Source organism: Ambystoma mexicanum, chromosome 2q, assembly GCF_040938575.1.
Source record: "Ambystoma mexicanum isolate Mex_15411 chromosome 2q, UKY_AmexF1_1, whole genome shotgun sequence".
NCBI classification, from domain to species: domain Eukaryota; kingdom Metazoa; phylum Chordata; class Amphibia; order Caudata; family Ambystomatidae; genus Ambystoma; species Ambystoma mexicanum.
Window position 1 is genome coordinate 130,004,462 of NC_090924.1, and position 17,202 is coordinate 130,021,663.

A 17,202-nucleotide genomic window follows, 5' to 3' on the forward strand; every position below is an offset into this window, starting at 1 on the left:
TCCTGGAACAGTCCGTTACAACCCTTGCCTTCCTGCTGGACTTTAAGGACCCTCTCCTCAGAATGATATCCCGACTCTTGAAATAGCCATAAAACGTGTTTCATTACAAGGGGTTGGAAAGTGGTTATACCTGAAGCATTTCATTTTGCATGAAAGATTGTAGGGGGTCAGTGGTCTATTGTAGATATGTCTCTTGGAAATGTTTTTTTGAAAATAGGGGCCAGGATGGTCACTCTGGCCTAGTCTCTCCCCGAACATTTGCAGGAAGTGTGAATGGTGTCCCTTAGCCTCTGGAATCAACAGAATCATGTCAATCACAGGAGGTGTACACTACCTGTTTATTTCAGTGGTTTGTTCTTGCATAGGCCTTGTGGTCCTTACGGAAGACTTTGCAATGGTGGCTGCTTACCTTGGGAGAGAGTATTCATGTTTTTATGTACTGGCTGCTGAAAGCAGTCACTGAATTGGTCTCCTTGTAGAAAGAGTCTGGTCTATCCACATTGATTAAAACCCCACAGCCCATCAGAGAGATTCTAGATACTTGGACCTGGGTATACTTCTCCTCCCCCAGATAGTGTGAGAGAATCTGCCAGACATAGGGCCTCATTCAGAGTCCGTCGGTAACCCTGCCGGTGCCATTGGCGGGTTGCCGACGGACTCAGAATAATTTACCGGCGCCTGACTTCCCAGTGCTATTGGCTCATTAAGAGTCTGGAGGCGTGGTAGTCGGGTGCCGGTAATTTGTTAATCCCCATTCTCATAGTCCTATGGGTCTGTATGGGAGTGGGGACACAGGAGCACCGTTCGCAACGGTGCCTCTGATTTCGTGACAGGTCTGCCTACCGTGGCCGCTGTGCCCAGCAGGGTCAGAACTGTCGTGCACATCGGCTCCATGCAGTCTTGTAGTTTGCCGGTCCGGAAACAAGGGTGCCGGTGAGCTTACCGGTACCCTTGTTTCCGGACCGGCAAACTTGTAATGAGGTCCCGTAGTAGCTGTTTAAAACGCTTCTGGATTTAGTCTGCACTGGATAGGTTTACGTTAGATTGAAGAATCTGTGAGAGCAAGATCACATTCTTCTGAGACTACTTATAACCAAATAGAAATAATTTGTTTTACACCTAGAAGTAGTTTATCTTCATCACTCTTCAAAGTCATGCGAGACTTTGTATAGTTGATCATGAAAGGGTATTGAAAAATTACTGACGATGCATGTACGCATAGGCATTTTTCTCCATGTGCAATGTGTTAAAGGGTCATTATCCCCATGGAAACTTATTTGAACAACAATTTTCAACAAGACCGCAAATAAGATTGCGTAGAAGGGCATTTTAGATCCTACTAGTGGTAGAGCACCTCCCATTCAGATAATATCGGAACCATCTACTTGATCTCGCCATACTGTTTCCATACGTTGTCGTTCTGATAGTAGAACTGAAGCTCTTGGTTATATCTGTGATTTAGCAAACGTTTATGTAGCAGGACTTTTATTTGTCTCCAAGATCCATCCTTCCATATACGTAGTGGAAATCTGCAGGAATACATTGATTTTAGAAGGAAGTTATGTTCCTTGGGGGACTTTGGTTATGGCAGATTGTGTTTCTTCAGCGGATTCTTAATCATAGGTCACCCTCTTCAGTTACCTCTGAATCTTCCAACTCCAACTCCAATTATGGTGGGAAGTATCTCAAGAACATAGTCGCACGGACGCAGAGGCGCCATTTATACTTTTTGATATTGTAATTTCCAGAAGGCTACACAGTTCTGCTATGTGTTGACATGAAATTGTTATGTCCCTGCCTGGTCTTTGCCCTAGTTAGATAAATGAAAGCATGTGCATAAGGAACACAATATCCCTTGTTACTAAAGTTACATGACTTTCTTCCAAGGTCTGGAAAATGTTCATCTAGTTTGTCACTTTGACATTGAGTGCACAAGTTACATTGTTTTCCAAGACCAATATTCATTGGCTAGCTTCAGGTATAGCAAACAGTCTAGTCTAATTGATGAAAGCAAGTCCCTGAACGCTCACACCGGAAAAAATACAGCCCGCTAGGGAAGAAAGGCCCAAGTCGATCTTGTACGGATAACCACTTTCAATATCACACGCAGATGAGGGCAGCAGCGAAGAACTCTGCTGCTAAGAACGTTCCGCCAAAAAATAATACAAGCAGAATGTTCTAAAGAAACACATCGTCATCAATGACGTAAACATATACAGTAGAACCCCGTGCGGCTGGTTGGTGTGCGCTTATACAGGATCCTCCTGCCTCATAAGGGATGCCCGGTTATTGGTTCCAGCCCAGCCCGTCCATCTTTCTACACGTGGGTACTGCAGAGATCATCTTCTCACTGATGAAGGTCTAAGAACTACGCTACTTTATTATACTGTGCACCTAGCAGGCTTTAAGACAGGCTCAAGGGAGGTTCTGGGGCACTCTGACCTCCACAGACACATTACAGTCACTCCCTTCCGAGCCATACGGCTCCAAAGTCTCCACCCTCGTTTTGAACTATAATGTATCCCTCACAGCACCTCGCAATACAAATTATACGATTGTCGCTGAAAGACGTGCACTGTCTGTCCTCGTTCAACATTTCAGGACTTGTTACTTTGGGGTTGGTGGTCAAAGGGCACCGTGTGCCATGGAATTCAGAGATCTTCAGGTTTCGTTAGTTATATGAGCTATAACTCGTACTCGCCTGCTGATGGGCCGTGTCATGATTTGGCCAGTGTGAGAACATGCCCACCAGGCGCCGGTCTATGATCACGGCCTTGTAGGGCACATTCCTTACTGATAGAAAAACATCTTTGCAACACTGTTAGAACAATGAATTCGTTTTATGGCAGGTGGGGGTGTGGGTTGTCCTCACGGGAGCTCTGACATGGCTGGAGATTTCCCTTATCTCGCATTTAGGGCCTAATGCATGAAATGCCACATTTGCTGTGCAGGCCTGGACTCCAACCTATGGTTACTAACATCTACACAGAATGCACTAACATCTATGCAAAATGGCAGTCTTGCTCGTGCCTTGGCCTATACTATGTGGGTTGATTATATTGGGGTGGGGTCCTACCACTGACCCCCTCCCCCTGGCCCATCATAGTGCTTCGAATGCTGCTCGCTTTACTCTAAAACGCTTAGGGTGGTGGGACAGGGTCACCTCCTTCCCAACATTGAGAATCCTTCTTTTTTAAAAAAACACCAACAAAGTATTTTTGAAGGTCATTTCAGAATACACAGATGGAAACCTGGCACATATTGGCAAATGCCAGATCTCCATCTCACCTAAATCACCTGCTGAATCCTGAAGCCACTTTTGAACAAGCCAGTTTATTAAAACACATTTTATTAGATCTTTCAATTGCATCATCGTTTGATGTTTCATTGCCCAAATGTCCCAACTTGACTGGCATGTATACATTTTACTAATCATTATGGCAGCCACATGGGCTTCCCTATTCCCTATTCACTATACAAGCTATCTGGAAGCAAGTCAAGCTTTATATGATACCTATTGCTTTAATTGACAGTTTCTCCCTAAACAATTTAAATTATTTTGAAAATCGTTATGTCACATCCTGCAAAACATTTTTATTTTATGTGGTATACTATATTTTCTGAACCTGAATGCTAATTCTATGTTCCCAAATCACATGTATTATGGGAACTAATTTCTGTACAGGTTGCCTTCCCTTGATTAAATGTGAGGATACATTCCTAAGGTTCAGAATGTATTGCCGGTTTTATGCATATAACAATGTATTGCATTTCATTCCCAGATCTTCTGTTGACAGTGAACCAGCATTGGTTTTGGGTCCACTGAAGTCTCTACAGGAGATACGCAGGGAGCAGCAGCTGGCAGAAATTGAGACTCGTAGGCAGGAGCGAGAAAAGAAAGGCCAAGAAGAAACTATGAAGCCCCCGGTCCAAGAGATGGTAGATGAATTGCAAGGCCCATTCTCCTATGAATTTTTCTACTGGGCAAGGTAAGGTGCACAAAACTGGCTTGTTTGTCTAATTTGTAAAGTCCTATATTCTAGCTTATCTTTCTTAATTGGAGCAACATTTATTTTTAATGGCGAATTTCTTTGGGAAAATACACATGCACAATCCAGACCTTATTAACAAGAACAGAAGTACTGTTGCGTGAGTAATTGCTATAATATAGGGTGTCCCCAGCACACCAGGGACGGAGTACAGTAATCAATGTATACAAAACATTGTTCCTGCCGCTTTATCAAAAAAGTCCTTTTCAACAATTAATAATTCCTATAGACCAGTATATACAGAGAGAACCACATAGAAAATAAATACATATACAGTGTGATAACATCATATTGTTAAGTAAAAGGCCTCATTTAAAAAAAAATCAGCAAAATTAAAAAGTAATTCAACATAGATGAATTCCTTTACATCAAAATTTTGACAGACTGTATACAAATGTATAGATGCAGATTGAGATTTATTGTTCTACGGATGCTTCCAAGACCAACTTGTGTCTGGTCTATGGACATTCCGAAGACAACTAGTTGTCGACGTCCAAAGATGTTTTATCAATATCTCATTTGGGCTCCTTTATCAGGACCCAATAATTATTTAATTTGACAGGGTCCATCTAAATTAAACAGTTTATACCTTCTCTGGCTTTTGTCAGTATTTATTGCCTTAGGATAACTAAAAACAGCTCACCACTTAGTGTGTCTCATTTTCATGATCCCAAATGCTGAGGCAGCATATTTATGCAGATGTTCCAGAGAAATATTTGCAAAAGAGGGGAACCCCTTGCAAGAAAGGATCGATTTAGATATTACATAAAAATTGGTGTTAGCGATTTTTAAATTTTTGATGTGACAAGATTTATTAATTACCTTATTGAATATTGCGAATGGCTGTGCCTTCATCTCATTTTCTGCATGCTATTGTATAAATATCACTATAATAGTACAAATGATATAGGCAGTTGGCCCTTTCTCAGTACAGCGTAACACATATTTAGTTAAAGCTTCTATCTGCGGAGGGAAAGTTGTCTCTTACCCATTCTGTTTGAAGTGACAGCTTTGTATGTTTGCGTGGCATTAAGCACATGTAAGCCGCCATATTGAATTTGCTCACTAGTTCCACTACTGCACTTGCATGATGGCATCATCACGCTATTGTGTAGCATTCGCGGATGTATCGGGCGATAGGAAAAGTTAATTTATTATGCCAAAGTTGCAGTATTAGGTCAAACTCCCATGCCAATGGGCCCTTCTTTCTGGAAATATGTCCCTCAATGTGTAGCCACAGTAATGAAGAGGCAAAAAAAATAAACTTCTTTGGGAATGTCCATGATGCTAGTTGGTGGCAACATTTTAGAGGAATTTGGCTTTTTTTAAATATGTAGGAACATTCTGTGCTTGGGGTGGTCAATTGATTAGTCCTTTTAGATGTGTTTGCATCCTCTGTATCCTTTGGGCCCCCTTAAAAGTAATTAATTCTCAATGTTACTACTACTAATCAAAGTTTTAATTATGCACCAAAATGTCATATGCAAACTGGTTCGGCTCAGTGAAATTTGGACCATAGGAGGAGTAGTGCTCCGGCATTGAATTCTAGACCTTTGTTCAGTTACCTGTATGTGAGCTGCCCTCATAATTTGGCCACTATACATTAATCCAATGGGGCATCTGATACAATACACAACTTTTAGTGGTTTTGCAATTAGTCCTTGTTCTTAAGGTCCAGTCTTTGTTCCGTACTATAAAGGTAGTCACTTTTTTTCCATAAACTTACTGTTGGGACAGTTTTTCTGAAGTCAACTAAGGGCTTAGTAAAACCATTCAACTGAGACAGCACAATACTCCACTCTTAGTATGAGGCTGTACAACCTGAGTTCATGGTACCATAGACCGAGCAGCCAGGCTCTTCTTAGGATGGAGAGAGGGCTGTAGAATCAGTACAAAGAAATTGTAATACAAATGTTCCAAAGAAACATTGACGCACTATGCATTGTAAAAATAAATGGTTTATTTAAATACAAGTAGGCCCAGATAAATCTTGGGGGAAAATAAGTACTGTCACAGATCATAAAAACACATTCTAAAAACACAACACTATGCTTTAAAGTACACAGACCAAAGCATATACCTTATTTTACCATATACCTTATTTATATAAAGATATGCGAGCCACAGCACCCATATCTTTTTCTACACTATGGAGCGCGAGGTTCGTCATTTCCCAGCGGACTTCTACAGCTCTGGTTTCACTCTTGCCGAGCAGCTGCAGCAGCAGGCTCTGACTGGAGGTAGGTGCATTGCCCACTACCACAGAACCTCCTTGAGGGACTATACTTACATTTTGGAGAGAAATTTGAAAAGTTTTGTTTATCGCTTCATTTTGTTTGCAAATACTTGTATTTGCTGTGCATTGACATCGCACTTCCCCTCAGTCCCGTACTATCTATGAGCTGCTTGCTACGTGTGGTTTTGCAGCTTTCTCTTGCCTGCCTAATTATTTCACCATGCAGTGCCTCCAATATGGCCGCTCTGGTGCTTGCTTCGCCTGAGGCAGGGGCAGTCTGCTGCATCCATCTGTCCTGGAGTTCCATTGCAAATTGAGATATCCTGTTACTTCCCTCTGCATGGGTTTAGTTCCCCCTCTATTTACCCTTTCCTTTCCCTTCATCGACCATCACTCTCCCCTCTGCCTATTCCAACTGGTCTCCTTGTTATGCTCTCTAATGCTCTCGTTCCAGAACTCACCTGTAACTCATGCCTCATTTCTTATACCTATGCTGCCTTAGCATTTGCCTTTGAAATGCAAAATTGAGTGTATTTTTGTAAGTTGAATTTGGGTGCTTTTCATTTTACTTTGGCCCTCAATTGTAACCTGCTCGCCCAGTGACTGTTCCACGCCGCTGTATTTGCCCATGGTGCTATCTGTTTCTCCTATCTACTCCAACTGCTTCTCTATCAACTATCCTTCCCTTCTCACTAAGTCTGGTAAGAAGAAATTTAAAAATAATATCTTTGCCTCCAACCCAAGTCTCCCATCGCTGATACTTATTCCAGCGCCTCTGCCAGACAAACCCTCACCGACATCCTCTGTCGTCCCTTCACCAGATCTCTGGACCCCTCATATGATCTCTGTGCTCTGTCTTGTCTTTTCCTCTCCATTAATGGTGGCACCCGCTGGGAAGTCCTCATGGATTCTTTTGACTCCTGCCGAGTCATCATTAATGTCTACCTAAACAGCACTGTCATGGTGCAAGCCCCTCAGGCCAATCTCCTCCTCTTTGATTGGTGGTTCCCTAGCCTAATCAACTTCCTCTCATCTCCAGCTGACCCCTACTCTCCTCCCTTGGCTACCTTGCCCTCTTTTCCTTCCTCCTCTGCCCCATCTTAATCCCCCTCCACACCACCTTCTTATTTGTACCCTGCCTGTGAGGTCTTTAAGGCTGGCAACCTTCTACATCCTGCCACTCTGAACTCTCGCTCGGCTGTCAAACACTCCTCTGACATCTTCCACCTCCTAGAAGAAATTGACCTTGATGTCCTCGGTTTTACCGAGAGATGGTTCACGGCCAGCTCTGTCATGAGCTTTGACACTCTCCTCACTGATGGCTACAAGATTTTCTCCATCCCCAGATCCACCCGGCCAGGAGCGGGCGTCGCCCTGATCTTCCCTGAGTGGATTCCTGTCTGTATCATCCCCACTCAGACCTCTTTCTAATGCCTTGTCTGCAGGCTCTCTCCTAGCCGCTCTCCTACTGTTGCTACTCTCTAAAGGCCCCCTGGTCATATCTCCTCTTTTCTCTGAGTGGGCTGACCTCATCTCCTCCCTCCTGGCCTCAATCACTCAACTTCTCCTCCTTGGGGACCTCAACATCCATCTTGATTCTCCCTGTTCCTCAGCTGCGCTCTTTCGCGATCTCTGAGATTCACTCTCCCTCTCTATCCTCCCTTCTGGCCCGACTCACTCTGCTGGTCACACACTGGATTTCATGATCTCCTCTGGCCTCCCCCTCTCTACTCCCCTCACCACGTCTCTCTCCTGGAGTGATCACTGCCTACTCTCCTCTCATCTTTCCATCTCATCACCTCAAGCCAAGCCTACCCCAAGATTGCCACCCACCTTCTCGGACATCCGGCCCATGAAGCGGGTCAGTTGAGGCTTTCGCTGCCACCTCCACCCCGGGCTGACTCACACCTTGACACAGCCCTGTCTCTGCGCTACTCCTCTATTTCTGCTACTCTTGATGCTCTTGCGCCTGTCATGAGGATCCGTTTGAAGTCCAAAGCCAAGTGTAATTCTTGCTATGACTCTGACCTAGCTACACTTAAACGTAAGTTTAGGGCGGCTGAGAGGAAATGGAGGGCTTCTTGCTCATCCTCCGACAAACTGGCCTGCCGCCTGCTTCATAGGCAATACCGACTCTGTCCTCACCAAGAAGAGTCTACATTCAAGCCCGCTTCTCTGCGGCATCAAACAACTCGGCCAAACTCTTTACAAACTTTAAGGAGTTGGCCAAACCTCCTGCAGTCTCCACCCCTCCTCTTGCCTCCCAGGCTCTTTGCAATGCCCTTGCCCCTCACTTTAAAATGCAGGATATCTTGTCCACCCAATCCTCCGCTCCCCCTCCTCTCCCCTCTCCTTCTTTGCTTGATGAATCCCCTCCCTCTTTTTCCTCCTTTCCACCCCTGATGAGGTCGCTAGACAAGTCCGATCTATGAAAGCCTCATCAAAACAGGTCCATCCCAGTTCCTCTAAAACCATTAAGGACCACATCGATACCCTCGCTCCGGCCCTTGCCGATTTCTGCAACCTCTCCTTTGCCTCTGGATCTTTCCCCTCCCCTCTGAAGCACTCCCTTGTGCATCCTCTCCTCAAGAAACCCACAGATGATTCTTCTTGTCCGGCTAACTATCTCCATTACTTCCTTTTTGGGTAAGCTCCTGGAAAAGCTTGCCATCTCTCAGCTCAACCTACATCCCGATTCTGTTGGCTCTCTTCATGACTACCAATCTGCCTTCAGAGCTGCCAGAAGCACGGAAACTGCTCTCCTTAACATCCGTGAAGACCTGCTCTTCAACCTTGACTCTAACATTCCCTCTGTCCTCATCCTACTTGATCTCTGCTCTGCTTTCGATACGGTCAACCATACCACCCTGCTCAATAGTCTCCTTGATAACCTCGGTATCACCGATCAGGCTCTGGCCTGGCTGACCTCTTTAGTGTCTGATCGACCCTCCCAGATACAATTTTGGTCCTTCCTATCTCCCTCTCTACCTGTGGTGTTCCCCAGGTGTCTAACCTCCCGCCGTGGCTCTTCAACCAATACCCGGCAACCCTCGCCTCGTGCATTTCCCTTTTCTGCTCAAATTTCCAGTGCTATGCCGATGGCACCCAACTAATTTTCAGGCTTCCTTCAGCCACCTCCTCTCCTTGCCTCTTCTCCGACTGCCTAATCGCCATTCAAAATTGGTGTGCCGCCAACGATCTTCGTCTAAATGCCAACAAGACTGAGATCCTCCTCAAAGGCACACCTTCACCATCCTTTCCCCTCACTCTGTGGCCGGCCTCCCTTGGCTCTCCTCCTACCCCTACCGGCGAGGCTAAGAACCTCGGTGTCATCTTTGACTCCACACTTTCCTTCTCCGCACACATCTCCGACATCTCTAAAAAGTCAAACTTCTTACTGCATCTCCTTAGAAGTACTCTGCCTTTCCTCTCCTTCTCTCAGAAGCTCACTGTATCCCAAGCTCTGGTTCTCTCTAGGTTGGACTACTGTAACAGCCTCTTTCTAAATCTAACTGCCTCCACTCTCCGTCCTTTACAACTAATCCAGAACAGGACTGCAAGACTTGGCCTTGACCTCAAGCCCTTGGATCGTATCTCTCCAGATATGAAATCCTTTCATTGGCTCCCAGTGGATGCAAGGATTACATTTAAAACCCTCTGCATTATCCACAAAGCCTTCTGGGGCCTGGGTCCAAAATACCTTCAACTATCCCTCCGTAAATAACTCTCCTCTCGAGCCCTTCGCTACTCCTTCCTCTAACTCGGTCAGGGTCAGTCGTTTTTCAAAGAAACGAGCAGGGGGTAGATCTGTCTTCGGCTTGGGCCTCTTTGGAACAGCCTCCCTGCCACCTTGAAACTTGAGAACCTTCTCCGGTTCCAGAAGCAGCTCAAAACCTTCCACTTCGCTTCTGGCTTTGCCCCTCTTCTCCCCTGCTGATCTGCTTTCTCTCGCTCAGCACCGTGCACCTGGCCACCCTCTGTCCTTTGGGCACAGGTACTTGCTAACCCTGCCACCCTCTTGCACTGCCTATGGGCCGCCCCTTACACTGGGGTCTGTATCTGTACCCATACAGTCCCCCACCCAATTTTCTTCTGCACTTATCAGGGCATCCGGAAGTGCGTGGGAAGTGCTGAGGCTGTTTGGCTGGGACCGCTGCGTGGACACAGCTACCCCTGATTGTTTTCCATTCCTCGTTTCGTGCCGCGAGTGAAGCCGTCGGCAGGTGGAAGCGCGAGCTCCGCCCACCGACCCGCCCATCTGCAGCTCGCGCCCTCCCTACATCTTCTCCGGTGCCCGCGCATCTCGCGCGCGCATCCGGAAGTGCGTGGGAAGTGCTGAGGCTGTTTGGCTGGGACCGCTGCATGGACACAGCTACCCCTGATTGTTTTCCATTCCTCGTTTCGTGCCGCGAGTGAAGCCGTCGGCAAGTGGAAGCGCGAGGTGTGTGGAAACACCCAAGTAAATATTGTACAGATCTTTAGTAAGATCTGCTGGACTTGTGCTGGACTTGTGCACGCAACTTCTGTGTATACCTTTGCTTACTTGAACTACGCGCCAGTTCTTGTTTCTCTTTTCCCCCTAGCTCCGCCCACCGACCCGCCCATCTGCAGCTCGCGCCCTCCCTACATCTTCTCCGGTGCCCGCGCATCTCGCGCGCGCATCCGGAAGTGCATGGGAAGTGCTGAGGCTGTTTGGCTGTTCGGTGGAGCGGTGATGAGGGGAGCTTTTACTCCTTACTTGAAATCTAGGGAGGTATTAATATACACGACTCGTTCTATCTACTGAATGTGTATGCGTTCTTCTCTCTTGGCATCAACTGGTTTTTAGAGTGTGTTAGCACAATTGTACAATTGCCAAATTAGTTTCTACAATTGACGGTAGAGGGTGTGAATGCTGGTACGAATCTGGATACCCGGCATTGATAATCTCCAATAATAATTGAAAATTCAAACAGTGCACTCTTTACCACTCTCCACTATGGCAACGGGGCTAAGGAGTTTGAAGAAACTTCAGGACCCACAAGGCATCATGGTGATAAGTCATGTGAATGGTGCGTGCATGTCCTCTACTATAGATAACGATATGCTGCCTCCAGATCTGCATAATGGGGTGGTTGATGAAGTTGATAAAAATCACCCAGACTTATTAGATGTACACAAAGAGAGAATCTTGGAAGATATGGGAATAATACCTAAAAACCTGGCAACGGCACAGGTACACAACTCTTCTACTAGCCCTGTTAAATATGACACCACACTTAAATATGCCGTGAAAGACCTTAATAACATCTTACTTTCTGAGGAGTCATATGACGATCTTGAGGCTGAACGTAAGATACAGGTGAATAATGAAACAGCTAATGTAGCAATGAAAGGACCTAATGACAATATTATGGATTGTTCTATGATGGGCCCAGCAATTGAGGCCCAACTAGGGAGAAGGGTGCGACTAACGCATGGCCCTTCTACCGCAGTGAATTCTCGAATGATGGGCCGCAAAGATGTTTTTATGCTTAGCAATCCACCATTTAAAAAAGCTAAAACAAGACTTCCTCATTTGAAAGCACAGGAGGTTGTTAATACAATGGGAACCCGACCTGGCGTCAGACTTCATTTCTGAAAAACTTGAAATGAGTTCCTCACAAAAGACTAGTCCTAAATCGGTCATTGATGCTCGTATGAACCGTGACTTACAGGAGTTCCAATCGACATTAAATAACAAAGATAAGGATTTTTCGTCCCCTGTGGTGCGATTAGATATATTGGAAGAACGATCACTAACTACGGATTTTCCCGTAATAGCAAGAATCCTGGACCTCCTCGATAAAGGCCACGAACGTTCACATTGTGAGATAGGCTTGCTGAGAAGTACGATCGAAGAACTTCTGAATAAAACCAACCGAATTGAGGGATTATTATTCACATGTGATGCAGTTGCCAACCTAACAGGGAAATCTTGCTCGGGAACCATCTGGGCGGATAAAGCAACTCAATTTGATTATGAACCTGATTTATCAGTCAGTGACAAGCGAACCTTTGCTGAGGTGACCACTGCAAAAACAATGCTATCTATACATTGCCAGACGGACTTCCTATCCCAGAATGAGATAGGAGTCTCAAATATGGCTATCTCAATGCAAAAAATAGAATGTGATCTGAATGAGCTAAAAGATCTGTTTGGGTCTATTAAACCTATGGGTACCAATGTCTGTCTTGCTCAAGTACCACCTATTGTTGTGAGTCCTGATAGTCCCTCTCCCCTGACGGACCTAATTGATCTTACCGAGGACTGTGCCGAGGGAGAGGGCCTACCTGCACCGGATGTAAGTGTGGTTGATGACCAAGAGAAACCTATAGTTGTACTTACAAGAAGAGAAAAAAGATTAGCTATGAGAGCCCAAAAACGAAGAGCTAAAGCTAATCCCACAAAAAAAAAAACTAATATTGAAGGAAAACATAAAACCTAACTCAGTCCAAACCTCGCCGGATGCAATTGGAATCCATAATGAGGAGGGGAACATTGATCTTTCTCAATTAAATGAGGAATCGAGAGTCCATTTGAACCATAATTCTGATGGTACGGCTGTGGTAGCAAAGAACCAAAACAACTCCAATCTAACCTCTAAAAAGGCAAAGATACCTGATATATGTATCAATGACAAAAACTTCAAAAAAAAAAAAACTTTTGCAGGATTCTGACATGTTGACTGCCACCTTGCAATCCTCACTTTCTCAATTCTATCCTGTAACTCACAAAACTACTTCTGTGAACAAAAAAAAGATGACATCTCATGAGAATCTACCCAATAAGCAATCCCTAAAATCACAGTATGAGTCGGATGAACCGTGGATGATGGAAGTCCTTGGTAAAGATGTCCAATATGCGGAATGGGGTTCTAATGTAATTCTGCCCTGCTGGAATAATAATGTGACCCCAAGTATTATCGAAACTAAAAAAATTGGTACTTCATCCGTAGTGGCAGGGGATGTGCCACATAAATCATCAACCGATCCGGTACCCTCAGAAAGGAGGATTCCCGATATTCAAAACGTTGATTCAAATATAAGAGAAAATAGGGAAGCTATAATCAGTCCTGAAATGCCACTTATTCTGGGATGGGAAAGTGATCCGAAAATTACTGGCAAAATCAATCTAAACCGTTCCACATTGCTAAAAGCATTTCATTCAATACCATCGTTGAGAACGCTTTGTACGTATGATATTGACTGGGTGAGAATAACCTCATGCAACAATAATAGAATGATCTGTGGATTCCACTCATTGCTGATTCTGAAACTGGTATGGGAGCAGAGGGAAAATTTTATGTATGTTGGTTTGCTACCCTGTCTGTTCCAAACTGGTTTGGAAGCTAAAACTTTTCTTGAAATGCCAATAACGAAGGTTGCGTTGATCAGGCAAATGGGGTTACTGGTCCTACAATGCTCTCCAATGATGATATGATTAAGCAACTAATGGCATTGACAGCTGCTCTGAATGGGTTGAATGGTCTGAACAGTACTTTATCTAATGCAGTTTCTAAAATAACCATGCCTCCCCCCTAATCAACATTGTAGAGGGTTCAATATAATGTGCCGCTCTTGGAACAGTTATGGCTTGGCAAATTTTTTTAGATGGTGGGACACAGAAAGTTTTCTGTCATTGGGATGTCATTTTGTTACAAGAGACAATGCATATGTCGCACTTTAACGTTGAAGGTTTTATATGCCATACTCAGTGTGCCAAAAGAGGGGATTTGGGAAGGCCTTCAGGAGTTCTGGCCATCCTAATTAATAATTCTTGTCAGCTTATTTCTAAAATGGTATTTAATGACAATGCTGTAATTGCTGTTGAGCTAACTTCTTCCTTGGACCATGTGAACCCAATTCTGATTCTATGTGTGTATTGGAATAGGGTTACTACTACCTTCAATGAATTGGAGGGTAAAATTGATACAATCCTAGAAGATGCGTTTGGTAGACATGCGAACATCGGTGTCTTAGCGGGCGGGGACTTTAACTCTTCTTGTTTATATAAAGGACTAATAGGTGGAAAAAAACTGTCATCTTCTGCACCTACAGTTAGGAACGGGAAAAAATTGGTTAAATTCTTTTTGAACTGGGATATGCAGGTGCTTGAAGTTAATGACCTACTATCCCCGTATACATGGTCCCGAGGAGGACTATTCTCCCACATTGATCACTTTTTTCTGTCTATGGCACTGTATAAAGGGTGTGATCTGATTACAATTGAAAATTTGGGTTTCAGTGACCATTGTGCAATCTCCACTAAACTTGAATTCGGGGATTGGGGCTTTACTATCTGTCCCGCCCTTACTTTGGTGGTCTGTCAGTTAGATGGACGCAAATGACGTGCTATCAGCTTACTTGGCGGATGAAAAATGACCCTATAATTATGGTCAATCTGTCCTGTGGTAATATGGACGCACCCGCTATGGATGCACTTCTTACTAAACAAACTAATCTGCATGTACTGGCTCTGGCCAAGCGGAGGGTCCCTGTCAGTAGCAATCATATACACAAACATAAATTCAATCTTGAGATATATAACATAAAGAAATTAAAAAATGCTAAGCTTAGACATCTTGCTAAAATGGTTATTGATAGGGACTCTTATTGGGCTGCTAAGGCTAGAATCTTGCAGACGTACACAAATTCATTGAAGAGTCTCAAATTAACTCAGTACGTAACAGACAACCAGAACATGATGTACCATTTGCTAAAATGTGACACTCGTAACATTTGGGCTGTTTTAAGATCTATTAATCATGAAAAGACTGCCCTTAAGGAGAATGCTATTGAGGGGTCTGTTTGGGTGGATCACTTTAAGGCAAAATGTACTCTACCTGTTGATACTGCCAATAAAAAATATAATACATTCACTCTCACAATTGTTTGGTTGCCCACTTCCCCCTGGTCACTCAATGATGTTGAAAGGGCAATTATGAAATTAAATCCATCGCGAGCGGCTGGGCCGGACGGTTTTCCAGCATGTCTGCTAAAATCTGACATAAAGTTCTGGGCCCATATCATGAAACAAAGAATTGGCATGGTATTTGCCACCCAAACTCTACCTCGGTCATGGTGTGCCGCTACAATAATTCCAATCTACAAACAGGGCCCAATAAATGACCCAAATAATTTTAGACCAATAGCTCTTACGGATGTTTCCTCTAAAGTATTTTGTTATCAATTTTAGAGGAACTATTGGAGTATATGAGTGTCAATGCTATTCTATCAAAATATCAAACTGGGTTTCGTCGCTCTATGGGATGCTCACTAAATGCCACAGTTATCTCTCACATTCAATGGAATGCCAAACATAACCATTCAGGTGCAGTTTATATGGCTTCCCTTGACCTTAGTTCTGCATTTGATACTGTGGTGAGGGAACTATTGTGGAAGAAAATGCTTGACATGGGTTTTCCCTTGTATCTGGTATCTCTAATTCCCCTCTTGCATACTTCGACCTATTACAAGGTCAGACTTAATCGAGCAGGGGTTACTACTGATGCAATATCTACTAACATCGGTCTTAAACAAGGATGTATCCTTGCAGCTGTATTATTCAATTTATACATCTGCGATATCGAGGACTGTTGGACGGATGTTACTAATTTCCCTGTGAACCTGGGGGCGCTGAAGCTCAATTATATGGGCTTTGCCGACGACCTGTTACTATTCGATAAAACTCCCTTTGGTCTCCAAAACAAACTGACGGCTTTTTCAAACTATGCATCTGAGAATAATCTAAAAGTAAATCAGTCTAAATCCAACATACTTGTGTTTACAGATGGGAAAAAAAGCATTTAGATTCAATTGGTTCATGGATGGTGTTCAAATTGAATTAGTCAAATCAGTTAAATATCTTGGTTACATCTTGTCTGATATGTACTCTATCCAATGGTGGAAAAAGAAACTGATTGAAAGAGTTAGGCCTTTAATCTCCCAGATGAAAATCATCATGAGAAAATACTGTGAGTTTTCTATGTTGCCTGCTTTGCAATTTTATCTACTCAAAGTGGAACCATGTATCTTGTATTTTTTGGATATATGTCTGTATGATGTTGAAGATGCTCTCGATTCTCTCCAAGGTGGCATTTGGAAGCAAATATTGGGTTTGGCTACCTCAGTACCAAATGACATCATAAGACATGAAATTGGCCTCCTTCCACTATCCGCGAAATGGCACTGGCGGATGCTTACTAACTATGCCAAATGCCTAAGGCCACCTGCTAATAGCCTTTATGAAAATTTAAACAAACTAATACTGCTTAAACAACCTGTATCCATATTGGCATTTGTGGAAAAAATGAAGGTTATTATGTACGACACACAGATCCCAGAGGATCATATAATTCTGGGTTTACCTAGTTGCAAAAGGAAAATGCAACTATATTATTGGTGTTGTCAATTGGACAGAATAAGCAGATATAGCACATTTCAGGAATATGCTAGGATTCGAAGAAAATGGGGTACTTGTCCAAGCTATCTTATACAGTTTCCATCAAGCTCTGGAAGAAACTTATATCTTCGTTTTAGATTGAATCAGTTTCCTACCAATGAAAGATTAGCCCAATGGGGAAGGTGTAAAAAATCATTCAAACCGGGTGTATGTAGATTCTGTCAGAATGCTTCTATAATTGAATCTATACAACATCTGGTTGTTTTCTGTGATCATTTTGAGACATTGAGACTCCATACGATTGGATCATATTTTGATCCTTCTTCACTGTTAGCAAGATTGACCCTATGGTCCAGGTGTATGTCAGGTAATAGCAATAAAATGACGTTGAATCTGACTACTCTATTGGGTGAAATCGATAGGAAGTTGAGAGACATGAATCTTGATGCTCATAATGCAAATACATTCTAGAAAACTAAGATCAAGTGCATGAT

At 43.7% G+C, this 17,202-nt stretch overlaps 1 protein-coding gene across 1 annotated transcript in view; it reads left to right on the forward strand.

The window, feature by feature from the left end:
- LOC138569235 (BOS complex subunit NOMO1-like) overlaps positions 1-17,202 on the forward strand; it is a 1,101,991-nt gene that overhangs the window by 425,741 nt on the left and 659,048 nt on the right. The window contains exon 19 of the mRNA XM_069647049.1: positions 3,783-3,989. Within this exon, the coding sequence (XP_069503150.1) occupies positions 3,783-3,989 (207 nt within the window). The remainder of the gene's footprint in view (positions 1-3,782; positions 3,990-17,202) is intronic.